This window comes from Aspergillus pseudotamarii (genome assembly GCF_009193445.1).
Source record: "Aspergillus pseudotamarii strain CBS 117625 unplaced genomic scaffold BDV38scaffold_6, whole genome shotgun sequence".
Taxonomy (NCBI): domain Eukaryota; kingdom Fungi; phylum Ascomycota; class Eurotiomycetes; order Eurotiales; family Aspergillaceae; genus Aspergillus; species Aspergillus pseudotamarii.
In genome coordinates this window covers 500,009-523,492 of record NW_022475020.1, presented here as the reverse complement: position 1 = coordinate 523,492, position 23,484 = coordinate 500,009, and the positions used below count along the sequence as shown (strand labels likewise).

Sequence of the window (23,484 nt, the reverse complement as noted above, 5' to 3'; positions counted from 1 at the left end):
CCATACCAATTCTAAAGGTCAATCTCTTGATAACAAGTTTTGTAAAACGAGGTTGACGTTGGAATTGGTACGAGCTAAAACTCCTAATGATGATATACGTTCCTACTGATTCACTGATTCCACACGATTTGGAGTAGAGATATACAAGAGTGATGACATAGAAGATGATTACAAGCTACCAATATATAGACCGGCTTCCACCTCATACGATATCATTTAAAGGGGTGGCAATTCCATTGCAGCAATGTCGACGGTAATGTGGTTGACGTCTCCTAGGGACTGGAGTGAGTTCAACGCTTCGGTATACTCGGCCTCTTGGATTATCTCAGATCGAGTCTGTTCAATGTAAGCAAAGTGATGCCCCGTAATAGATCACAAGGAAGGACAGGGTCTTTGGCCTTACCTCTAGACTATGCCATCCTATGATGCCGGCAACGACCTCGTTCTCAAGATTGGAGCTTGTTCCGTACGTGACGGAAGCCTTCTTCCCACAAAGAAAGCGAGAGATCCGTTCCCATACTTGTGTGGATGTCTCCGCGTTCTCAGGTTCTGAGATACCCAACCTGATGATTTCAACAACGGAGGCCAAAGCTGCCTCTCTCGGGCTGATGGTGGTTGCAAAGAGTTGTAGCATCGGCGGCCCATTCACCAGATGCTTGATCGAAGCAGCAAAGTTGCCAAATTGGGCGGACTTAATGAAGGCATAGAAATCTTCCGCTTTAACCCACTCTATACCAAAATCATGTCAGAAGCCTTTCCAGGTGATAAACCAAGGACACATACCAAATAGAAGGAACTCTCTGTGAGCATCTCTCACATCTACCTCGTTCTCGGTGAGGAGAAAGCCGCGATAGGCATTCAGCAAGCCAGGATTAGGGTGTGTTAATCTTTTGCTGATTATCGGCCAGTCTTGCTCGATTTCCCTGAGTGAGTCAGGGTCAGTCTTGATCGAAGGGAAAATAAGTTCGGTGATGGCCATTGTAGTGGACGAGGTGTGTTCTTGTTGACAGGACACGGATCTCTCCAAGACTCAGGACGACAAGGCCCTTTTATGTGTTGTCACCACATCACATAGTTCAAGACCAGATACCATGTTTCCTGCGGACTTGACTAATTCAATGTATGACTCCATAAGTCTGCGGAGGGGATCTTCCAATATTAATTCATGGACAGACAGCCCTGCGGACTTGATGGTGGGGGCTGCGGACTTTGCTGCGGAGTTTTGCCCTCAACCGTGATCTCATGCGTCATCCTCCTTTTCAACCTCCCAACTACCCCATAATTCGAAGAAATGTCCCGCACAGTACCTTACAATCGTTCTCGACAGAAGTCATGCGTCGCATGCGCTGGAGGGAAGCGGCGCTGCGACCGCCAAACTCCGCAGTGCTCGCGGTGTCTTGCGCGTGGGCTGGAATGCATGTACATCCGAGGACAGCGCCAACAGCAAAGACTGCAGTCTCCCAAGATTCTACCAATCCAGCCACCATCATCACCCTCACTGGATGATATTCTTCCGGCTTTTCTGCCGGATGACTTCACTCTATTCAGTGATGCAGAATTGGTCACCTCGTGGCTTACTCCTAGCCCTTCTTTATCCGCCATCCCAACATTGCTCCCAGCTGGCTATGTCCCAGAGACCTCTGTTATTGACAAGTGGTCAACGAGGCAGCTTCTACAAAGCATCAAGAGCTACCCGCAGATGTTTGCTCGCTCCCGGAGGACTCCGTTTATCCATCGTCGCTTATACGACATATCCCTCCCAGAAGCAATTCAAGATGCCTTCACCGTGTCGGCTTCCTACTATACTAAAACAGCAGAGACGGAAGATACGATATTACATATTCTAGAAGCCAAAACTGCAAATCTTGTGAAACAGAATCATCAAGGAAACACTCTCGAAGAGCTTCTCGCGGCAGTACAGGCCTTAATAATATTCCACATTATTCAGCTGTTCGACGGTGACATCCGACAACGCTCAATCGCGGAGCAGCATATGGACACCTTGCGAGCCTGGACCATGCAGTTACAAGGTCGCACCAGTGAACTAGGCCCCACGCCAACCTGGCAGGAATGGATCTTTGCAGAGAGTATTCGGAGAACTATTATCATTTCCATACTGATTGAAGGCTTGTATTCAGTCCTGAAAGTAGGACATTGTACGACTATTCGCGCATTGAGTGTCCTACCCTTCACATCTGGGACCACTTTCTGGGATATGACTACGGATGCTTCATGGCTCGCCCAGTCGCACTGTTTGAACTCAGACACAGTACTTTATGGAGACTTTGCAAGAGCTTTTGCGAACGGACGAGTCTCGGGGAAGTTGGATGAATTTGAAAAAACACTGCTTGCCCCTTGTCTGGGTGAGAGGTATAGAGAAATGTTGAAGCTGGAGGATTGAGGAGGTGGCTCGATGTCATCTCTTTGGATCGGGTCTTAGCATGAAATAGAACTAACGAATGTATGAGGCTACTCTACTCCAAGTTCTGGAAGACGTCCGCTTCTGTGTTCAGGATAGTTATGCCGAAATCCTAATGAAATCAATGAATAAGCGAGCCAGGCCAAGTGCTAATCGTCAAGCATTCAATCGCCGAACTCCTTTATCAACGGACATACTAGACCTATCTTGAGTGAGGTGCTTTAGTTCCTATCATACCGGCTTTTCAAAAATCCGAGACGCAAAGTTGTGCACTACTACAGGATCCCAGAGGGTCTGCCATTGACGATAGTGAGGCTTACTCTAAGACATGGAGCTGTCTACTCCGAACTAAGAGCAGAACCATACCTCGGTCTACCGGTGTGGATAAACTTATGACATATAAATACAGGATTTTACGGCCAAAATACCATCTCTGAGGACAATTGCTATGTTAATACCGCAAGTGGACCTCTTCGACCCAAATAGTAACAGTGCCCGGCGCCCTACCACAGCAGTCCACCTTCTTATGCAACAATACAGCATGAGGCGAAGCAATAATAATCTTATAAGAATGAGTATTGAAGAAAAAAGATCGACCCCAGTTCCTATCCCCAAACCATAACAATTACATTATCCCCATTCTCCCCAAGTGCAAACACTCATCCAACTCCCCCAAACCAACTGCACCCTCTATTCTAACACAAGCACTCAACACACCATTGTGATGTCCAGCATCTAGTGCAGCATAAGCAGGCTTATTGATCACTCAATATCATATCCGAGAAGTATATGTTCCGAGAGATCCACAAGATCATTCGCATGTAATTGTCGCACAGCTTACTTCTAAACCCCTGAGTGACATGATCCAGAACCAATAGAGAAAGGGCAAGGCTTAGTCTGAAACAGTAGGAATGGTTATTCCAAAGATAGGAGGCCGTCGAATTGAAATTTGAGGTGCTTGTGCACCGGAGATATGTGGTAGGTTTCACAACATGTGCAGTGGGCCTTTTCCATCATTTCTAGACGCTTATAGCTTATACAGTTGTAACATATTACACAATTATTTAGAATACAGGAAATGAATGTGTTTACCCTGGAAGCCTAATAGAGTGATCTAGTAGAACCCGTAAGCTGTTGACAAAGGGCAATGTCTCTGGTTATGTTGAAAAGAGAGAGAGATATATATACACAGCGTTGTCTGATCGAAATCAGGAGACCATGAGTTCTACAAGAAGTAAATAAACTAATAGAATGATCTAATTACTCCATATCCCAGACAATTCCTTTCTCAATCCTCCTATGACATCCATCTCAGGCTATAAGGATTGTACATACAGAACATGCCCTATAAAACCGCGGTACCTGAATGCCCCCCACAAACGGCCTAGCGCCATCCCAAGCCAACCTTATCGCAAGAACCACACCTTAGTTATCAACAGAACAAAACAGTTGAAACCACCAACACCAACATCAACAATACCCCCAACCCCCTAATGAACTAACGACTGAACAATTAAAACCCAATCTAACCAACAATGCCCCCAAACACACCACCCTCCCAACCCACACGCATCCTCACCACCGCCGCCACCACCACCCCAACCCAACCCCCGAAATGGTACTCCGCACTAACCCTCGACCTCATCTGCAGCGTGCTACGGCGCACAATCCTGCACCCCTGGCCGGCCTGGATTCTGGTGCTCTGTCTACGCGCCCAGGTGACACCGACCACTGATCTGGCGTTTATCCTCGCGACCGCGTATGCGGTTTTGTTGACGGTGGTTGCGATGGCGGGGGTGGTGAATGCGCGGGTTGCGTATGGGTTGCCGAGGACGGTGGAGTTGAGTGAGGAAGTGGTGGTTATTACTGGAGGCGCGAGTGGGTTGGGGTTGTTGATTGCTGAGATTTATGCCATGAGGGGGGTTGGTGTGGCTGTTTTGGATTTGAAGGATGCGACGGAGGTGGAGATTTGTGAGGGGGTGGAGTATTATACCTGTGATGTTGGGAGGAGGGAGATGTTGGAGGGTGTGCTTAAGAGGATTGAGGAGGAGGTTTGTTGTCCTTTTGCTTTTGTCTACTTGGGTTACGTCTGGAGTAGAAGTGGAAGGGTTAAGATACTTTTGTCGGATTTTTTTTTGTATTCGTTCCTATTTATATACATGATGCTGATTCCCCGATAGTTAGGTACCCCGACAGTTCTTATTAACTGTGCTGCGGCGCGCATCAACGGTCAATCGCTTTTGTCGCTCTCCGCCGAGGCATTCCAGAAAACCATCCAGACCAACTTGTTCGCGGTGTTCCATACCTGCCAGACGTTCCTGCCTCGCATGCTGGCTGCTCCGAATGGCGGTACGATCGTGAATGTCAGTTCGGTCTTGGGCCAATTATGTCCGGCAGGTCTGGCGGATTACTCGACCAGCAAGGCCGGCCTGAGTGCGCTCCATCGGACGTTAGAGGCGGAGCTTCGTGTGTCGGGGGATGATGAGAAGGTGAAAATGATCTTGGTTGAGCCAGGACAGGTGGCGACACCACTATTTTCATCGGTCAAGACACCAAACAAGTTCATCGCCCCCGTTCTGGAACCAGTCCAAGTTGCTCGGGAAATCATTTCTGCGATAGATGAAGGAAGAGGGGGTGTCATCCGACTGCCCGCGTACGCCACGATGGTGAACTGGTATGCGGTGTTGCCTGCAGGTCTGCAGCGTATTGCCCGATTCTTGAGTGGAGTCGACCATGCGGTAGCGCAAACGTCAAGCCAGACATCGCATGATGAACCGAAGGCAGCGAAAACGGAATGAGATGTAACGTGCAACCGGGTTGAATGCAGACGTCCATGGAAATGCAAAGTCTGCAGGATGTATATAAGTTGTCCTCCGAACCAATCCCACATATGACCGGATGTGGTATGTCTCCATCCCCAGAGAAAGCGCGGTGCCTTACTGCTCCGATGTCAAGATCATCTTCTGGCGCTCGCTCTGTCTGGGCTTCAATTGGTCCTTCCTGGTGTGCTTCCGGATGTTCTCTTGGCGTCTCTTGATCGCGTTGAGTTCCTCTCTCTTGATCTCGCCGGCCTTCTTGATCGGCTTTGGCACATGACGCTGGCGCTTGATTCTTCTGATCTGGGGCATGTGTGAGTATCTTTGAACCAGAGCCTGATCGTACTCTAGCTTGGCCCGTTGACGGGCGCTCTTGATACCGCTGCGATCGGAGGCATTGGCACGCCAGAGTCGAATGTTGCCGTCATCCGACCCGGACAGAATGTATTTGTTGTCGGGTGTGAACTTAACAGAGAAGACACTGTATCCTGTTAGCAACACTTGTTTCCGTCAGTGTGAGCCAAATATACATACCGTTGCATTCTCTTCGTGTGGTAAATATCACGCGAGTGACCTTGGGCTCTGTTCCACACACGGATCGTTCGGTCGTATGACGCCGTCACCAACTCTTCACCCGTCGGGCTGAATTCAACATCCATGACCGCTGCCACGTGGTCCTTCAGCACGTTCAACGCGCGGTCCATCTTCCTCATGTCGAATATGTAGGCGTTGTGATCTTCGTTGGCAACCGCGAAGTTGAATGCTTCCATGGGGTTCCACGTGATGGCGTTCGACGCGAGTCGTAGGACAAGCTTGTGGAGCGGGGACGAAGTTCGCAGATCATACATAATAATAGAGCGGTCGATACCGGTCGATGCCAAGATCGACGTCTCTGTCTGGTTGAAGGCAATCGATGTGATGGTGTCAATACTGGTGGGCCAGTTGAGGGTCTGGGAGGCCGTGGAAGAAGGCCGAGAGAGATCGTAGATTTGGATCTGAGATGATGACGACGCAGCAAAGGTAGGAAGATGTCTATGGTGGGACAGACTGGTGAAGGCACCCTGGCCGAGATAAGTTGCGAGAGGTGGAGCATCGGACGATGAGTTGTACGGATCAAACAACTTGACGGTCTTGTCGGCCGCACAAGAAAGCAATTTCCGATCAGGCGTCCAGCACACATCCTTGACAATATTCTCATGGGCTTCTGTGTTCCAAACTTCGCCCTGGGTCGTCAAATCCCAGACCTTGACCACTCCATCACCACTGCCACTGGCGAAACGTTCCAACGAGCCTGGGTCTTTGGCCATGGAGTATACACCGTCCACGTGGCCATCACCAATCTGAGCCAAGAAGGGTGCAGCGAAAAGACGTTCAAGCTTGGTGGCATTGAGAGCTCGCGTATATTCTCGAGCACGTTCGAATGGATGTTGCGCCGGGTCAAGGTTTCGGGGCTGTCGAACGACAGCTGATCCCGGAGCCTGCTGCGAGGCAGTAGGGCGAGAAAGAGCTTTAATTTTCTAGTGGTGGAATAAGTAACATGCTCACTTAGTGTATGTAGAAATTTGAACTCACCATGACGCTCTTACTGTGTTAAACGGCAGAAGAAAGAAAAGAAGAAAATGTTTTGGCGGCGGACATAAAATTTCCAGATACTTTTTTTTGGCGGGTATTATTAGTCCTGGTTGGTTCGCCAACCCGCGGGCGGTGAGGGGCGGCTGTAGCTTGGACCGTCTCCAACAGTGACGATACCTCTGGTGACTTATCCTCATCAGCAAGACATCTCACATCCCCTCCACCTTGAAACCTTTATTTCTTTCCCGTTTCCTCGGGTCTCTCTCACTACTCAGCTATCTCTATAACGAAACTTCAATACCCCGTCCCCTTTCACATTAAAAGACGTTCAATCATGGCGCCCTCTTCGACAACCGCTCAGCGGATAGAGGAAGCTCGGGCTCTCGCGAAGAAGGACGCTTCCAAGGCCGAGACCATCTACAAGGACATCCTCTCTCAAGGTCCAGGATCGACGGAAGCTTCGTCGCGTGATTATGAAAGTGCTTTGGTCGGATTGGGAGAGCTTTATCGGGATGAGAAGAAGCCGAACGAGATCGCTGAGCTCATTAAGACTAGCCGGGATTCATTCTCATCATTCGCAAAAGCTAAGACAGCAAAGCTTGGTAAGCTGGTTGGCACCAATGCATCACTCGCCCAGTCCCAATGAACTGACTCTATATAGTCCGCCAGTTACTGGACCTGTTCAGTGAGATCCCTAATACACTCGATATTCAAACCTCCGTCATCAAATCCTGCATCGACTGGGCTATCGCAGAGCGGAGATCCTTCCTTCGACAGAACCTTCAGACCCGTCTTGTGGCCATTTACATGCAGAAGCAATCCTACTATGATGCCCTGAACCTGATCAACTCCCTCCTACGCGAGCTGAAGCGATTGGATGATAAACTTATGCTGGTCGAGGTCCAGCTGCTAGAGTCTCGGGTGTATCATGCTTTGGGTAACCAGGCCAAGGGCCGCGCTGCTTTGACAGCTTCTCGCACATCGGCCGCCTCCGTCTATACCCCTCCGAATCTGCAAGCCGGCTTAGACATGCAAAGCGGTATGCTGCACGCGGAGGACAAGGACTTTACTACTGCTTTCTCTTATTTCATTGAAGCTTTGGAGGGATACAGCTCGCTCGACGAAAGCGACAAGGCCACAGCAGCTCTTCAATACATGCTACTGTGTAAGATTATGCTGAACCTGGGGGATGATGTGACGACTTTGCTCGGCTCCAAGCAGGCCCAGAAATACGCTAGCCCGCGTCTCGAGGCCATGAAGGCTGTAGCCCGCGCTCACGCCAATCGATCGCTTGAAGAATATGAAAAGGCCCTCTCGGACTACCGGTTCGAGCTGGGCAGCGACGTATTTATTCGGAACCACCTCCGCCGACTGTATGATGCCATGTTGGAGCAGAATCTGATTAAGGTCATTGAGCCCTTCAGCCGGGTTGAGCTGGACCATATTGCCAAGATGGTAGGGCTCGACACCCCGCAGGTGGAGCGGAAGCTCTCGCAGATGATCCTGGATAAGGTGATCATTGGCGTGTTAGATCAGGGCTCTGGATGCTTGATTGTATTCGACGAGACGGAGCGCGATCAAGCATATGACGCTGCCCTGGAGACTATTGAGAAGTTGAGCAACGTGGTGGAAGAGTTGTACACTAATCAGGCATCCCAGCTGGAGTAAAGGCTCCTGTTGGGTTTTTGAGTTATGTTTGGGAAATGATATAGCATTACAGACATAAATCCGGTGCACGATAGACGGTGGAGACATTAATACACGTAGAATTACTTCGCAATGAAAAACTTCAAAAGTAGATCGTAGTCAAAACATGTCAATGATGTCGACGCTTTGGTGTTCTGGGGCATGGCCTAAACGGGTAAAGCGCGATCGCGGCAAAAGAATCGCGACTTTCAGAACTCGAAGAGAACATCTTCAATACCATCGGAGAGTTCTTTACTTCATCGTCCCAGAACTCCTTTAAACCCGACTAAGGGCCTTGTGGATTCGCTTTGCTCTGCCTAGCTAGCCACTAGTTATGAATGCTCCAATGCCGCCCACTTACGGACGTGGGTTCCCGCAGGCCGCCCAACGGTCTCCTGCCACGCCTCGTCGCGGACCCCAAGGACCAGGTAGTCTCCACCCCTTGATTTCGTATATCTCCCACTCCTAATCTCGTTTTGCACAGCTGGCCAAGCAATGCCTGTACCCATGCCACAGCACGCTGTTCCCGCTCAGTATATCCCCGCCCAGCGCAACATGCCACACCCCAACGATGCTGCTCTTCGCCGGAGCCGCAAGCCCACCGACAAGAATATCCCCGACGGCATCGAAGATGTAGTGATCGGGGAAGGCGTACAGCAGTATAAGAACCTGCGCGATTTGGAGAAGCGATTGGACGCCGCCATCGTCCGGAAGAGGTTGGATATTCAGGATTCGATCAGCAAGACCGTCAAGAAGTACCGGACGATGCGCATTTGGATTACAAACACAGTCGAGAACCAACCGTGGCAGGGCGCAACTGGCCAGAACGGGTCAGTGACCAACCCCGGCTCGGGGCGTTACAAGGTACGCATAGAGGGACGACTGCTGGATGATGACGCCGATCCTACGGCCCCTGAGGACAGCGACAACGAGGGCAACGAGACGCAGGCGAATGGAGATGCCATGGATCACGACGGGAAGGAGGCCAAGAAGAACGCCGCGAAGCGGTCGAAGCAGCGCTTTTCGCACTTTTTCAAAACGATCACAGTCGATTTCGACAAGTCTTCAACCGCGAACCCAGAGGAGATTAAGACTGTTAACTGGACTAAGCCACAACTTCCGGCTAATACTGTAACACTGCCGCCGACAGCCGATTTCGATTCTCTGCAGTTCTCTCGAGCTTCGCAGGAGAACCTGAATGTTACCGTGAGCCTTGTCAGAGATGAGACTCCCGAGCGGTATAAGCTGAGCAAGGAGCTGGCGGAGGTGCTCGATGTCGAGGAGGAAACGCGCAGCGGAATTGTGCTTGGAATTTGGGATTATATCCGCGCGATGGGTCTACAAGAGGATGAGGAGAAGCGTTTGGTCCGCTGTGATCACCGTTTGCGATCTGTATGTTTCATCTTGTTCACTATTTAACAGTTTGGTACTAACGTCTACAGATCTTCGGCCGAGACCAGATGTTCTTCCCACAGATCCCAGAGAGCATCGGCCCTCACACCAGTCCCCTTGACCCGATCAAGCTTCCATACACTATCCGTGTCGATGAGGAATTCCACAAAGACCCCACCCCCACCATCTACGACATTCAAGTAGCCGTGGAAGACCCGCTCCGCGCTAAGATGCTCGCTCTGACCCAGAACCCACAGTATACCGCCGGGCTGCGACAGATTTCCACTCTGGACGACCAAGTGTCGCTCATCGTCCAGGCACTGACACACTCGCGTGCCAAACACTCCTTCTACACGGCGTTGAGCAAAGACCCCGCCACGTTCCTCCGTCGCTGGGTCAACTCCCAGCGCAGGGACCTCGAGACCATCCTGGGCGAGGCGACGCGCGGTGGCGGCGAAGATGCCACTGGCCCGGAGTTCCGCCGCGGAGGTGCCGATGGCGCTTGGGACTCGCCGGTGGCCCGCGAAGCGGTGCGGTACATGCTCGCGAAGCCGGAGGCCATGCTGCGGTGATTGGTATACTGGTTGTGTTTGTTTAGCTATCTTCGGATTTTGGCTGGGGCGCTCATGCGGTGTTTGGTTGGGAGTGTTATGTACCCATTAGTTCTAAGTATGTGTTTGGGATGTGAATTCGACGAATCTACTATATACTTCGAATATAGTAAGATGAATTTAATGAAACTCTTTATATCTGATCAGAAAGCAACATAAGTTCGATATGCAAATAAACAACCTTCAAGCCCCCAGCCCGAACGGATGAATACAAATAACCATATACCAAGCACCGATCCATAATGCGCAACCCCATTTATCTACCCTCCACAACATCTCCCCACACCCAAACCCTAACTCAACACTACCTCCTTCTCCTCACATCCCCCCGAACATCCACATCATTCGCAACTCCCTCCCCAAGAAACGGACTCCCCTCTTCTTCCTCAAGGGACGCAGCAGCCTCAAGCACAACCTTCTCAACAACCTCCTCAACCGCCTCCTCCTTTTTCTCCCCCTCCCCATTCCTCTTCGCACCACCCTCCTTCGGCCCCCTGAACCTCTTCAACACCGTCTCCACCATCTTCGAAAACCAATAATAATTCAACGAATTCAACACCACATTCGCCGCCACATAAGTCCCCACAAGCCACGTCGGGACACCTCCCGCCGTGAACCCGGCATACTTAAACACCTCCTCATTCGCCCTCTTACAGACCTCATCGACGCACTGCTCTGCAAGCTTGGCCCTGTGTCCGAAGACGGCGGAGTTGATGGCGCTGTCCAGGCCCACGGAAGATCCTCCCGCAAGGGGGGATAGAGACCAGGTCTGGGTTAGGGCGAACCACATGTCTTTATAAACGTGGATGGATTGCCAGGTTCCCCAGACGAGGCGGCAGGAGAAGAAGACGGAGAGGAGGAGCATGCCATTGTACCATTGGAGTTTGGACCCGGTTAGGTTCAGTTTATCCAGGAACCAGTGGATGTTGAGGAATGGGGAGGAGAGTTCGTAGAGGATGAATGTTGGGGAGTAGAAGTTTACAAAGGGTCTCTGGGGAGGATTTTGTTAGTTTCTCTTTTCTTGCTTGATATATGGGGTAGGAGAGGCGGAGGTTCTTTTGTTATATCGGATATGGAATGGGAGGGAGGGAAGACATACAAACCCAAAACTAAACACCCACAAGGCACTAATAGCATGGAATAACATGCCTACGCCAAACATTCTAATGTGCATCGTGCTGACTATGATATCGTAGACAAAGTACCCCTCTGCTAGGGCCTCGAGGAGTCCGCACATGCCCGTGTATCCGTAGATACGCTCTCCGGTGTCCATGTTCTTGCGTTCTTTGTCGAAGAACATGATGTACAGGGCGAGGGCGTTGATGAGCACGCTCTGGACGAGGGAGACGACATGGACGTCCCAATTGAGCTTGGTGCGTTTGTTCAGCTGTGGATAGTGGCGGGGGAACAGGATAGGGGAGAGCCATGGCGAGAGGAAGGAGTGGATGAACTGGTAGCCAGCGAAGGCGATGATGACTTCATGGATGTGGTCTGAGAGGGCGGGGACGTTGAGGTAAAGGGCCCAGGGCTCGACGCGGTCTCGGAGCCATGCTGGCGGAGGGGGGAAGGGGTCCAACATGCCGGGTTGGCGGCGTTGGCGACGAGGTGAGAGCAGTTGGAGGGTAGGGTTATTATCGGTGCCTAGTCGGTAGATGATGTAGTGTATGTCGGAGAGTTGCGTGAGCTTGATGACTCCAGTATAACAGCCGAGAGCTGGAATACTGGATATAGACGGAGAGAGGAAAGTCGAAGTGAACCAAGGGGACGTTCATCAAACGGCGGTGTCTAGAGAGACCCCAGGCCAGCCATGGTCTCGAGCTGAGGTGAGGAGAAGGTCACTTATGCATCTCTAGTGATGAATAAACTAATGAAATGCCGCGGTTGCTCGCGTGCCTTGCGGATGCCTGATTCGTGGGGACGAAACCGTTGGGGAGGCTGACTCAGCACCTGCTGATCGCCCCGGGCCTCGTGATTGGATCACTAGCCCTGATCGACTACACTAGTTGATGTTTCCAGAATGCAGCTGAGCGGTCTAGATGTCCCAGAATATGCTGTTTTTAGGGCTATATATGAGTGCTATCATGGACCACAGTTCGGCCTATCTTACTCGAGAAACACGCGTATCACCCATGCCCGTGAGTCAATGTTGTATGCTTTTATGCTCCGGCAAATTCTATCCCAAGAGTCTTGACATCACGGTCGAAGCCTATCATGTGGATATCCGGCGTGGGAAACATGGTTAAGAATGAGGCAAGATCTAGTCAGCAGAACAGAGATATTCGTCTGGAATGGCGTTTTATTATGTGACTAGAAAGTTTGGACTACAGTCGTGCAAGGGACACATGCAAAGTACGGATCATAAATATATTATTGTGATGTATCTATCGCTAAACAAGAATAGACATCATATGCATTCAAGCTAAACAAAACTATCAACAAAGGAAAGTACAAAAGAGACGAGTCTAGAACAACCCTAAACACTGCTGGAACTTGTCCGGCGGAACCATCCGTCGGTGGTATCTCAAGAATCCATATCAGGCTGCACATGATCATAGGTCAAAACATCAATCAGGCCATCACCTGAAGCTACCCCGCGACGCTCGCTACACCAATCCCACTGTCGCTATGTTGTCCGTAAAGCACCATTTTGGATGACTCGGAGTCTAGTTCGGGATCGTCGGCTTTAGGATCGTCAAGTGTCTCCGAAGCACCGTCCCCATCATCGGCAACTGAGCCCTTGCCAACGATCTCAGTGGCGGTGCTAGAGCCACTCATTCGTCGATCATTAGACACGGTGCTACCTGCCCCATACTTTATACTGCTGGCGTAGCTTGCTTTTCGCCCCGTACCAACGTCGCTTTCGATGTCACTGCGGTTCTCGTCCTCCTCGGGGAACACCTCATTCTCTTTGTTTACCATGGAGCTTCTGCCGCCCCAGGAAGACTTCCGGTCGGAGACGTTGGACTTCACAGAGTGACTGCGCTTCAAGCTGGCAAACCCGCTGCCGACACTAGACTGGCGATCGGTAGGTCCGCGGTTGCCGGTCATGTTACTCAAACTGAGGATCCGTCTCTCCTTGCCGTCCTTCGTCGGAGTAGCAGCCCCGGCCTGGGACTGTGCCTGAGACCGCTTCCTTAATGCCATACTAACACTGTTGTTCAAGATATTCCGAGCTTCCCGTGCAGTGCTTGAAGTGCTAGCAGCACTAGGGCCGCGAGCCCGAGAGCCCCGCGACTTCTTCATGTTCAGACCATTGTTGGGCCGGCTAAGCAAAACGCTACGAGCGTGGTCGAGAACACCTTCCAAGATGCGCTTCTCGAGACTGTCTGCGCGGTCCTCCATGACCTGCATCTCCTCGTGACGGAGCTCCAGAGCCATCTCCAAGCTGGACAGCTCCTTTCCGAGTTTCGTGGTCTGCTTAACAAGGTCCTCCTTCTCGGCCTTCAGGGTCTGGATCATCTTCAGAAGAGATTCCTTCTCATCCTTGAGGTCGACGATCTCGGATTCCACTTGCTCTTTCTGTGCGTTTCGCCGCTCGAGAGCAACCGCAGCCTCTTCCGCCTCGCGGCGTTTGCGTTCGTTATCCTCAGCCACGATTGCGGACTGGGCTGCAAACATCTCGGTCATCTTGCGGGACGTCTCCATAATATCCTTGTGCATCTCGTCCAGCTTCATCATCTGCGTGACGGACTGGTCGGTATTTGTTGCATGATCGATGATGGTATCGAGCTTATCGTGGATTGGCCCGTTATTCTCCGCAGCGTGGTTGAGCAGCTCATCCAACTTGTCATACATCTGACTATTGGTGCTAGTCGTCTGGCTGAGGAGCTGGTCAAGTTTCTCATGCACTTGGTCGTTTGTCACCCGCTCAACCAGAATGTTGAGGGCCTCCTGCACCTTTTCATTTTTCGCATGATGCAATAGGTTATCCAGCTTCTCCTGGACCTTGCTGTCATCGTACTTTTCGGGCTCGGGGGGTGGCAAAGCGGGGAGCATCTGGGGAATAGTCGAAGGAAGAGCAGACAGGTCCGTCTTGATAGCCTCAGCCGACTTCTGCGAGTGATCGTAATGCTGTCCGACAATGTTGAGAATCTCCTGGATAGACTCCAAGACTTGTGGGTGGAACTCGTGCAGCTTGCTTTCCACACGATCCGTTGCAGCTGCTGCCCGCTCAATGTCAGATCGGGCCTGTTCCTGTTGGGTCTTCACTTCATTGTGCATCTCCTCCATCTTGTTATACGAGACATCCACCTTCTCCAGGAAGGACTTGGTATCCTCACTGATACGCTCACAGGCTTCATTGACGCTGTCGCCCATGGTACCGATAACAAGCTTGATGTCCTCCGCGAGGGATTTAGTGTTAGTAGCGGCTTCAAGGTGGGCGTTGTCACGTTCAACAGACTGCGAGAATTTTGTATCCATCGCAGTCTGCATGTCATCATATTTAGCCATGACTTCGCCCAGTTTCTCGTCGATCTTCGCTCCAAGTTCCACGATGATAGCCGCTCTGGTCTCGTCCTGCTTGACAAGAGAAGCCGCGTCGCGCTCCTCCTTTTCGAGCTTGTGCGCGTCCTGTTCACCGCGTGCCCGCTCGAACTCGCGATTGATGAGTTCTGTGAGCTCCTTAACATTTTCGACTGTCGTAAAACTTTCTGCAGAGACCGCTAAGCCTTCCAGAAGCTGCTTCAGTTCAGAGAGACCCTCACTGCTTCCGTCCAGCTTGCTCTTGAGCTCGTCGCCAAGTCCTTCAACCACAGCCTTGGCTTCCTCGATCTTCTCGGCGAGACCGGCGTGTTCGACTTTGCGGGCCTCGAATCCTTGGGCTGTCAATTCATTCTCAGCCTCCACCTTCTCCTTGAACTCGGTGACCAGGGCCGATAGATCCTGAACCTCGGTCTTGGTAGGCAAGGTCTCTGGGTCGGGAAGCTTGAACTCGTCGAGTTGGGTCTTCACTTCAAATATCATGGCCTCTACTGTCTGCAGGTCAGCCTTGACCAATTTCTCAGTGTCGCTCCCGCCTTCTGGGCCTTTGCCTTTCAACTCGTCGAGGGCAAGCCACATATCCTTCATGAGAGTCTCCAGAGTACCGATCTCGGACTTGGTCGGGCCCTCGGCTTCCAAACGGGTGCTTAGTTCGAATAGGGCTTCCTTCGTCTCCTTGACTATAGTTTCCAAGCTGCCAAGCTGCTCGGCTCTTGCCAGCTCGTCCGCAGCGGGGAACTTCATCTCGTCCAGCTGAGCTTTCGTGCTCCGCAACAACGTCTCGATCGCATCCGTGTCCTCCTTTTTGGCCGTGGCCTCATCTGGAGGGTTCTCACGCGCCACAATGCCCGTGACGGAACCTTGGAGTTCGTGTAGGCCTGCCAGGACCTCATCCAGGTGTTCTTTCTTGAGAGCGTCTGTGGCTGGTTCAGCGGCTCGTGGTGTGGATTCGATGGCTTCGACCTTTGTTTGGAGCTGGGAAATGAGAGATTTGAGCGCTTCCATGTCACTGCTAATGTCGGGTTGATTGTATGGGGTAGGTTGGTTGGCTTGACTGGCAAGCATCAGCTCTCCACCTCTGGTTGTGGTCACGTCTTCTGCGTCCAGCTGGGACTTGCGCAGCATCTCAACATCAGCCTTGAGGCTGCTAAGCCCTTCCTTCAGAGTGTCAAGAAGCTCATTGTAATCGAACTCAACTGGTCTTTCCAGAAGTTTGCCCAGGTCATCCCGAATATTACCAACACCATCGTTGAAGACGTCAATCAGGTCACCAGTTGAGAACTCAGTTTCGCCAAGGTCCCGCGAACGACTGCCCTCATCACGGAAAGTCTCAAGGTTCTCCCGCAAAGCGGCAATAATTTCGTCCTTATCGGTGCGCTCACCACGGAAACTCTCGAGATGCTCGCGAAGTGCAGCGATGATATCATCCTTGTCGCTTTTCTCACTCTTTTCGCCTCGGAAAGTGTCAAAGCTCTCACGAAGAGCGGCAATGATCTCATCTTTGTCACTCTTCTCGCTCTTCTCGCCCCGGAAAGCGTCGAGGTTCTCACGGAGAGCGGCAACGATCTCGTCCTTATCGGTGCGCTCACCACGGAAGCTCTCGAGATGCTCGCGAAGTGCAGCAATGATCTCATCCTTCTCACTTGTCTCGCTCTTCTCGCCTCGGAAAGTGTCAAAGCTCTCACGAAGAGCGGCAATGATTTCATCCTTATCGGAGCGCTCACCACGGGAGCTCTCGAGATGCTCGCGAAGTGCAGCGATGATGTCATCCTTGTCGCTCTTCTCACTCTTCTCGCTCCGGAAAGTGTCCAGACTCTCACGAAGAGCGGCAATGATCTCATCTTTGTCACTCTTCGGCGCTTCGGGCTCCGCACGAACAAGACTCATGTTCATCGACTCCCGGAGCTGCTCAAATTCATTTTTGATCATGCTGGCAATGTCTTGGCTCTTGGGACCTTTCTGAGCCTCGGAGACATCGCGAATGGCGTCGAGGATCTCGTCCTTATCACTTGAGGTGCTCTGTTCCGTCCGAAGGAGAGAGCTAATCGTAGATCGAAGGTGCTCAAACTCCTTCTCCATTGCATCGAGAAGCTCTGGGGTATCCGGGTTGCGAGGAACACTAGCCACTACGCTCTCGGCAATTGTCCTTTCCATGTCTGCCTGGAGCAGTCGGAAGCCTTCCTTCACGGTGTCCATGATTTCATGCGTGCCAGAGGCTTCGGCGGCGGTAGCAGCGTAACCTTCGACCTCCTGTCGCACGACAGCGATACCATCTTTGATTGCGTCCAGGATCTGCATGGTATCGTTCTCCTTAGCAAGAGACTGCTGCTTCAGCTCCTCTCTCATGCCGTCATGGTGCTCCATGACTCGTTCAAGGATCTGATCCCCGACATGGTGGTTCTCGGCGTTGGCTTCGTGAAGACCAGCTGAGATAGCTTCCATTAGATCGTCCTTGTTCAATTCGATCTCCCGGGTCATGCTGTTCTGGGCCTCCAGGCCCTCGGCAATAGCAGCGAGAATTTCGTCGCGGGAAACTGTAGGCTGGATGTTGGTACTGACAGCCGACTGCTGGGCATAGAATGCGTCGTTGATCGCACTGGCGACCTCCTCCTTGGTAACGTGTGGTTGCTCAAGCTGGCGAGCAGAGGTAAAGTGCGCTTGGATACCCGCTGCGACAGCGCTCAAGATCTCTTCGCGACCAAGGCCAGAGTCCAGTGACTCCCTTGTAAGTGCACTCTGGGATGCTACGGATTGGGTAACTGCCTGCAGTATATCTTCCCGGATAGCATCCAGCTTCTCGTCGTGTACGGATCTGGTAGCAGTCTGAGAGGTTTCGAGACATTCACGGATTGTGTGCACGATCTCGTCCTTGGTGATAGTGGGTGGTTGTTCAAACTGCTGCATACCCGCCTGTACAGCTGCCAGGACTTGATCATATGTGACAGCATCTTCATGCCGCGGCTGATAGGCTTTGAGACCATCTGACAAACATTCCAAGATCTCATCACGTTCAAGTCCAAAGTTCTCCAGCTCAATCTCGGGCTTGTACGTTTCCCAGGCATCTCGAACTGCATCCAGGATGTCGTCCTTCTCCATCGTGGCGCCCCTTGGCTCATCCCGAAACTGTGATAAGTCGAGATCATTAAAGGCCCGTTGGACAATGGAGTAAATCTCGGCGCCGTCCATCGCGGAGCGGAATTCTGACAGAGCAGTTGAATGCTGCTTATTTTCGGTCACAATTGCTTCCAGCTGCTCCTTCAGGTCGCATAGACAGTCGTTGACAATCGCGGATATCTCCTCCTTTCCGGGGCCGGCTGGCTTGTCCTCTGCGGCCTCGCGAGCTATCTCGATTTCGTCCAGTTTCCGGGCCAGGTTTCGCCCCATGCCCAGCACCTCGCCGCGCAACTCGCGTACCAGTGCTTTCACTTCATTGGTCATCCCGCCTCCTTCAATCACGCTGTTCTTCACACGTCGCATGATCGATAGCATTTCTTCCGTCGTCTGCTCGTCAGAGTGGGACATAGAGCGTGTTGATAGTCGGCCGTTATCCCCGGGGACCATGTCCAGGTCCGGAATGTATAAATGCTCAGGGTCCATGGATTTTGATCGGCCTGTCTTGAAAGCAGTAGAACCGGTGACAGAGGGTGCACGTGTCCGCACCAAAGCCTTACTCTCCGACTCATCTCTGATGATACTCAGGATCTCCTCCAGCATCCTTGTTGTCCTACTATCAAGCGGTTCGCCGGAAGCGTCGGAGACGGGGCGGGCTTTAATCTCGTCGACCAATTCCGTGAGCTTTTCCTGACCTTCCTTGGTGGCCATCTCCCGGAGCACCTTCTCCAATAGCGCAATACTGGCCGATCCATCGGATATGGGCGTAGGCGAAGCGGCCAACTCGCGTTCCATTGCCGCCGCGAAGGGATTAGGACTTGGCATCCGTCCATAGCTCTTCTTCGAGTTCGGAGAACTATCCGATTCCCTATTGTTAACACCACTATCAGAACCCAGGAGAGCACTGAAATCAAACCTTGTGGCTGCATCAGGATCCAAGAACCTCGAGTTCAAGTTGGAGGATAGCTCCCGGAGGCTTTTCCGGATATCCTCGTCTCGCGCATTCGTGGCGGCTTTCAGGCTAACGAGGTCTGTCGCATTGTCTTTGCTTCGCCGGCTGAGTTGGGCCATTTCGCGCTGGAGGTTGCTGGCAATGTCGGTGAGACTGTGGATTTGCGTGGACAAGGATTCGAAGCTATAGTTAGGAGGACGGCTCGGACCCACGAACGGATCTGATTCGACGCTCTTTGGTTGCGAAGCAGGCTCGGGGGGTAGTTGCATGTTCTGCAGCGCGAGCATGGTGGCAGAAGGGGGGGTGCTTTCCCCCAGGATCGGTTTGGAGAGATACCGGGGCGAGATGAGCAAGTTCGGGGGCTCGTGCTCTGGCTCCGGCTCTTCTATCTCAGACTTCATTAAACTCTTCTCCGGCAGCTTTGTCGCAGAATCAAACGTTGACGCTCGTTGAGGCCGTTCCGGCGATTTGCTCTCTAGGTAGTTTAGGAACTCAGATCGCGGATCCGAGCTATTCTGGAATGACTGCATTCGCTTGTGGAATTGGCCTTTGATCAGAGACTTCTCCGGCGACGAAGGTTTCGGTGGCATTGGGTTGGAGATATATGGACTTGGGGCGTTTTCCCGCATCTTCTCTGTAAAGGTAGCCGCCATCGCTTGGATACCGGGCGAAACGTTGCCCTTCGTCGCCGGACTGGTCGAACCGGGATTCATGGGCAGCGGCGGAGGCGCCCGTTCGGGATCTGAACTGTCCCACCTTCATTTCCACGATGTCCAGGTCAGTCTGAGGCAGTCCCTCATTTGCCATGGGGCGGCAGAAAGCCTTTGTTTAGGTGCGACTTGAGACATACATGGGAATTGATTGGTTTCTGACAACGAGCTCCCGATCTCGGGAACCGTCGCGAGTGTGAGCCGCCGGCATTGTGAGACCTGGCTTATAGGGTGAACTTCCTGTATGGTTCGTTCGTTGATGAAAGAATAAATCTGGGATCGGGGGCAAGAGGGGTTAGTGTAGGTGGAATGCGCAGAAGAATGTTCGTCAATTAAGGTCGTTAGGCATATCAATTCGTCAAAACAAAGCAAAAGCAGATAACTCTTGGTCGCATCAAAGCACGTCGTACAGCAGGGAAGCAAGGATTGTGAAAAACAGAACAAAAAAAAAAAAAAAGAAAACGTATCAAAGCGCTTGCTATCGAGGGATGGAGGGGAGGGGAGGAAGTAAACGACGAACGGATCACAACAGAAAAAGACCCGAGTCGATCTTGCAGTAGATAATCAATTAAAAAAAGAAGTAAAGTGACCCAAACAGCCGAGTGGAGTTTGAGAACTGGAGAGAGATTTTTGAATGGTAGCTCATGGGGCATCAACCAGCATCGGGCCCAATCTCTCGTGTACACATCAAAGCTTCGTCCTAGCAACCGATAGAACGCCCCGTTGCCGAGTAAACAATGCCGTCATGGGCGGTGAGAGAACCAAAGTGATCAAAAGAACAGTTTGTCCGATGCCCCCCCGGGCATCTCGGGCACTAAGCCTGTTGGGGAAACTCTCCCAGAACAGCTTAGCGACGGAGCATCGGTAATGCAACCAATGAGCGGTGGGCGCACAAAAGCCCTGAGCAAGCCCTGATTCTCAAGCGAAAAAAAGAACGTCGACGGCGGAGACTCTCTTTACTCGACCGAAGCACATCGACAACCAACCCCATCGACCTTGTTGCCGCCGGGACTTTCACAATGAAGTGTTAGTTGATCGCTCTACCACCCCGATTTTTGATTTACTACGTTTGAATGCCAGCTGACAGGATGTCGCGATAGTCATGAAAGTGGGCCGTGTGGCCATCATCACCCGTGGCCGTTACGCCGGTAAGAAGGTACGACACGAAATGATTCCCTTTGTCAGTTTCTGCGCGAGGCGGATTGTGTGCTATGGCATTTGTTTTGGCGGGAGCGAATGAATTTTTTTTTTTCCAATGGAAGACGACGAGAATTACGATACATTCAACGACATCCAGCGAGAGTTAGATGGGCGGAAGAATTGCGTGTTACGGTTTTCATGGAATGAGACGTGTGAAGGGATGAAACTGACAGGACCGCTGGTATAGGTCGTCATTGTCCAGCCTAACGACACTGGCTCCAAGGCGCACCCCTTCGCCTATGCCGTCGTTGCCGGTATCGAGCGTTACCCCCTGAAGGTCACCCGCCGCATGGGTAAGAAGACCGTCGAGAAGCGCAGCCGCATCAAGCCTTTCATCAAGGTTGTCAACTACAACCACTTGATGCCCACCCGTTACACCCTCGAGCTCGAGGGTCTCAAGGGCTCCGTCACCAACGACACCTTCAAGGAGGTCTCCCAGCGTGAGGACGCCAAGAAGACCGTCAAGAAGGCCCTTGAGGACCGCTACACCAGCGGCAAGAACCGTTGGTTCTTCACTCCTCTTCGTACGTTTTTTTTTTTTTTATTGTTCCTCATCCATGGGCGTATACTAACCCAAGACAGGTTTCTAAACGGGGTTTTTTTGGGCGTTATGTCGTTTGAGCGCGCAAGGTCTTAGATGAGGCAAGAAAAAAAAGGGCATCGAGCACATTCGGTTCATGACACAAGAGGACGGATACCATAGCTGGCGGACGCATGGGGGAATGTATCGATGTACAAGTCCAGGACTTGGCCATTTTTCTTATTTGATAATGAAGGAGGCCACCGAGATCTGGCGTCCTCGCAATGAAATGGAAATATGAACAAATTCAAAATCTTCCTTTGTCTGAGATGGCTACGATGTGACTACTACAGATTCCCGGACTCTTAGCCGTGGCTTGGACTCCCGCAACACTTAAGTCTCAAAGTTTTTATTTTTTTTTTTTTGATATTTTTTTACCAATTTGACTCTGGACCATCCTCTGGATCATTTTCCCCCCCAAACCCACAACCCATGGAGAGAGAGATATATATCACTATATCTTGTTTCCTTTCCCTCACGAACCATCAAGTCAAACCCCCCGAAGACCCCACGTGCCAGCGCAGAGAGACCACTGCACCGTCCTCTTAGCGCATCAGAGATCCCCGCATCTTACGTATCTCCGCAATCAAGCAAACCGGAAGGACGGTAGCAGCAATCCGACGAAGCGGGGAACACCACAGCGATCAGGAAAACGTCAACATCCAAGGCCACCTCATCGCCGTAGCCGCTCTACTCCGGACGGGAGTGGAACGGCCGTCATCGTAGACGGACTGGACCGGTCCATGCATGCAGAGACCCAACATAGGGCGGCTAGTTGTTCTACCGAATGGCCGTGCGACATGCGGTAGGGTACCTTAGTATGGGTTAGCGAAAGCTCGTATTGAGCGATCGAACTATAGTCACTCGTAGAGTTCTCTGGTTGATAATTGCGAGCGGCGTCTACGTTCCCTCTTGCGGGAGGGCTCCGCTGCGGTAGGAAGAGACGCGGATGGTGCCTGTCTGTGCTCGTGCTTGTGGATTGGGGATTGGTGTTTTCTCCAGGGCTGGATCTAGGAGTTTTTTCTGTTGCGTGATTTTTATTGTTATTCTATTTATTTTATATTATTTTTTTTGCTTTTCTTTGTAACGGTCTAGAATATGTGCCAGGGCATAATAAATGTTGTAACAGGCTTTGGACGCAGTATATTGTTGGTGGAGTTAATCGTCGAATGGCAGGTAAAAATGTCAGAAATATATAATGCCATGCATAACCCAGTCTATACCACCATATGCACCCGGAAGCACATATTCCTTTCACAAGCCATGGACAGAACCAGACCAGCCTATATTACTATCATGTGCTTATAGAGACTCCTGAGGAAATGAATTACACATGATGAGATCCAGGGTCTGCCAGCCACAGGTACCTAGGTCCCTTAGCTTACTAGTACAATTAGTATATCACCAGTGAGACCCAACCGCTTCCTACAAACATCAAATGCAACCTCGTCGCTCCGATCATATGGGAAACAGGATGAAAATAGACGCAAAAGTACGATGCACGGGGTTGGCGCTAGAGAATCCGATGCTGGTCGAGTGTCGGGGGGGTCATGTTAGGATGTATCGATTTGAAAATTTGGGAACCTGGTGCTTGCCAGAGAGACGGGGGGGGGCCAAGAAGAGCGATTGTTGGCTAGACAGACGGCGCTCAGGCCAACGGGGCGGATCCAACGCAAAAGGGGAAATGAAGAGAAGGAAACGTCTCAGCGTTTGAATGAAGGCCAAGGCGTTGTTCGAGAGAGGAGGTGTCGCTTCATAAGAGACTTGGTGTTTAGTCATGCATGATTCATGTATTTTATCCATCTTGGGGAGGGTTTTGTACACCATGTTTTATTTTATTTCCATGGAAAATATATTTTTTGTTTATGATATTTTTTTTTTTTTTTTTTTAGAAAAATATATCTATCGAGAAATTAAAATAACCTTTCTCTGAATAAGTTTAGAGGATCATCA

General features: G+C 51.3%; 8 protein-coding genes across 8 annotated transcripts; 4 read left to right on the top strand and 4 right to left on the bottom strand.

Annotated features, from left to right (window-relative positions):
- Positions 1-178: 178 nt before the first annotated feature.
- On the bottom strand, positions 179-992 carry BDV38DRAFT_236665 (uncharacterized protein). Its single transcript, XM_032053487.1, has 3 exons — positions 784-992; positions 404-729; positions 179-336 (listed from the first exon to the last, which is right to left on the bottom strand). The coding sequence occupies exons 1-3, from the start codon at positions 977-979 to the stop codon at positions 217-219; spliced, it is 642 nt and encodes a 213-aa protein (XP_031918006.1). The 5' UTR covers positions 980-992; the 3' UTR covers positions 179-216.
- A 137-nt stretch (positions 993-1,129) lies between these two features.
- BDV38DRAFT_175125 (Zn(II)2Cys6 transcription factor domain-containing protein) lies at positions 1,130-2,457 on the top strand. The gene has a single exon (XM_032051994.1). The coding sequence runs from the start codon at positions 1,292-1,294 to the stop codon at positions 2,399-2,401; it is 1,110 nt and encodes a 369-aa protein (XP_031918005.1). The 5' UTR covers positions 1,130-1,291; the 3' UTR covers positions 2,402-2,457.
- A 1,248-nt stretch (positions 2,458-3,705) lies between these two features.
- Positions 3,706-5,286, top strand: BDV38DRAFT_175120 (uncharacterized protein). The gene is made up of 2 exons (XM_032051993.1): positions 3,706-4,470; positions 4,600-5,286. Exons 1-2 carry the CDS (start codon positions 3,955-3,957, stop codon positions 5,215-5,217), a joined length of 1,134 nt encoding a protein of 377 aa, XP_031918004.1. The 5' UTR covers positions 3,706-3,954; the 3' UTR covers positions 5,218-5,286.
- On the bottom strand, positions 5,287-6,975 carry BDV38DRAFT_175110 (rRNA-processing protein SOF1). The gene is made up of 3 exons (XM_032051992.1): positions 6,808-6,975; positions 5,770-6,752; positions 5,287-5,716 (listed from the first exon to the last, which is right to left on the bottom strand). Exons 1-3 carry the CDS (start codon positions 6,808-6,810, stop codon positions 5,356-5,358), a joined length of 1,347 nt encoding a protein of 448 aa, XP_031918003.1. The 5' UTR covers positions 6,811-6,975; the 3' UTR covers positions 5,287-5,355.
- A 166-nt stretch (positions 6,976-7,141) lies between these two features.
- Positions 7,142-10,457, top strand: BDV38DRAFT_268204 (uncharacterized protein; the record flags this gene model as incomplete). The annotated part of the gene is made up of 5 exons (XM_032056732.1): positions 7,142-7,409; positions 7,469-8,430; positions 8,819-8,921; positions 8,978-9,885; positions 9,936-10,457. The coding sequence occupies 5 exons, from the start codon at positions 7,142-7,144 to the stop codon at positions 10,455-10,457; spliced, it is 2,763 nt and encodes a 920-aa protein (XP_031918002.1).
- BDV38DRAFT_236654 (TLC domain-containing protein) lies at positions 10,382-12,583 on the bottom strand. The gene is made up of 2 exons (XM_032053486.1): positions 11,596-12,583; positions 10,382-11,487 (listed from the first exon to the last, which is right to left on the bottom strand). Exons 1-2 carry the CDS (start codon positions 12,073-12,075, stop codon positions 10,801-10,803), a joined length of 1,167 nt encoding a protein of 388 aa, XP_031918001.1. The 5' UTR covers positions 12,076-12,583; the 3' UTR covers positions 10,382-10,800.
- A 10-nt stretch (positions 12,584-12,593) lies between these two features.
- BDV38DRAFT_236652 (uncharacterized protein) lies at positions 12,594-20,213 on the bottom strand. The gene is made up of 3 exons (XM_032053485.1): positions 16,537-20,213; positions 12,898-16,329; positions 12,594-12,845 (listed from the first exon to the last, which is right to left on the bottom strand). The coding sequence occupies exons 1-2, from the start codon at positions 19,752-19,754 to the stop codon at positions 13,083-13,085; spliced, it is 6,465 nt and encodes a 2,154-aa protein (XP_031918000.1). The 5' UTR covers positions 19,755-20,213; the 3' UTR covers positions 12,594-12,845; positions 12,898-13,082.
- Positions 20,183-21,881, top strand: BDV38DRAFT_236650 (60S ribosomal protein eL27). The gene is made up of 4 exons (XM_032053484.1): positions 20,183-20,777; positions 20,852-20,907; positions 21,139-21,475; positions 21,534-21,881. Exons 1-4 carry the CDS (start codon positions 20,771-20,773, stop codon positions 21,539-21,541), a joined length of 408 nt encoding a protein of 135 aa, XP_031917999.1. The 5' UTR covers positions 20,183-20,770; the 3' UTR covers positions 21,542-21,881.
- Positions 21,882-23,484: the final 1,603 nt, after the last annotated feature.

Bases quoted from the DNA above. Each gene is read 5' to 3' on its own strand.
- BDV38DRAFT_236665 (XM_032053487.1), bottom strand. From the start codon at position 979: ATGGCCATCACCGAACTTATTTTCCCTTCGATCAAGACTGACCCTGAC. The intron at 730-783 runs GTATGTGTCCTT...ATTTTGGTATAG, and splicing joins CAGAGAGTTCCTTCTATTTG to AGTGGGTTAAAGCGGAAGAT. The intron at 337-403 runs GTAAGGCCAAAG...TACATTGAACAG, and splicing joins TAGGATGGCATAGTCTAGAG to ACTCGATCTGAGATAATCCA.
- BDV38DRAFT_175125 (XM_032051994.1), top strand. From the start codon at position 1,292: ATGTCCCGCACAGTACCTTACAATCGTTCTCGACAGAAGTCATGCGTC.
- BDV38DRAFT_175120 (XM_032051993.1), top strand. From the start codon at position 3,955: ATGCCCCCAAACACACCACCCTCCCAACCCACACGCATCCTCACCACC. The intron at 4,471-4,599 runs GTTTGTTGTCCT...ATTCCCCGATAG, and splicing joins TTAAGAGGATTGAGGAGGAG to TTAGGTACCCCGACAGTTCT.
- BDV38DRAFT_175110 (XM_032051992.1), bottom strand. The intron at 5,717-5,769 runs GTATGTATATTT...AACAGGATACAG, and splicing joins CACACGAAGAGAATGCAACG to TGTCTTCTCTGTTAAGTTCA.
- BDV38DRAFT_236654 (XM_032053486.1), bottom strand. From the start codon at position 12,075: ATGTTGGACCCCTTCCCCCCTCCGCCAGCATGGCTCCGAGACCGCGTC. The intron at 11,488-11,595 runs GTATGTCTTCCC...AATCCTCCCCAG, and splicing joins GGGTGTTTAGTTTTGGGTTT to AGACCCTTTGTAAACTTCTA.
- BDV38DRAFT_236652 (XM_032053485.1), bottom strand. From the start codon at position 19,754: ATGAATCCCGGTTCGACCAGTCCGGCGACGAAGGGCAACGTTTCGCCC. The intron at 16,330-16,536 runs CGCTCTCCGTGA...CGAAATTATTGC, and splicing joins GATAAGGACGAGATCGTTGC to CGCTTTGCGGGAGAACCTTG.
- BDV38DRAFT_236650 (XM_032053484.1), top strand. The intron at 20,908-21,138 runs GTACGACACGAA...CCGCTGGTATAG, and splicing joins GCCGTTACGCCGGTAAGAAG to GTCGTCATTGTCCAGCCTAA.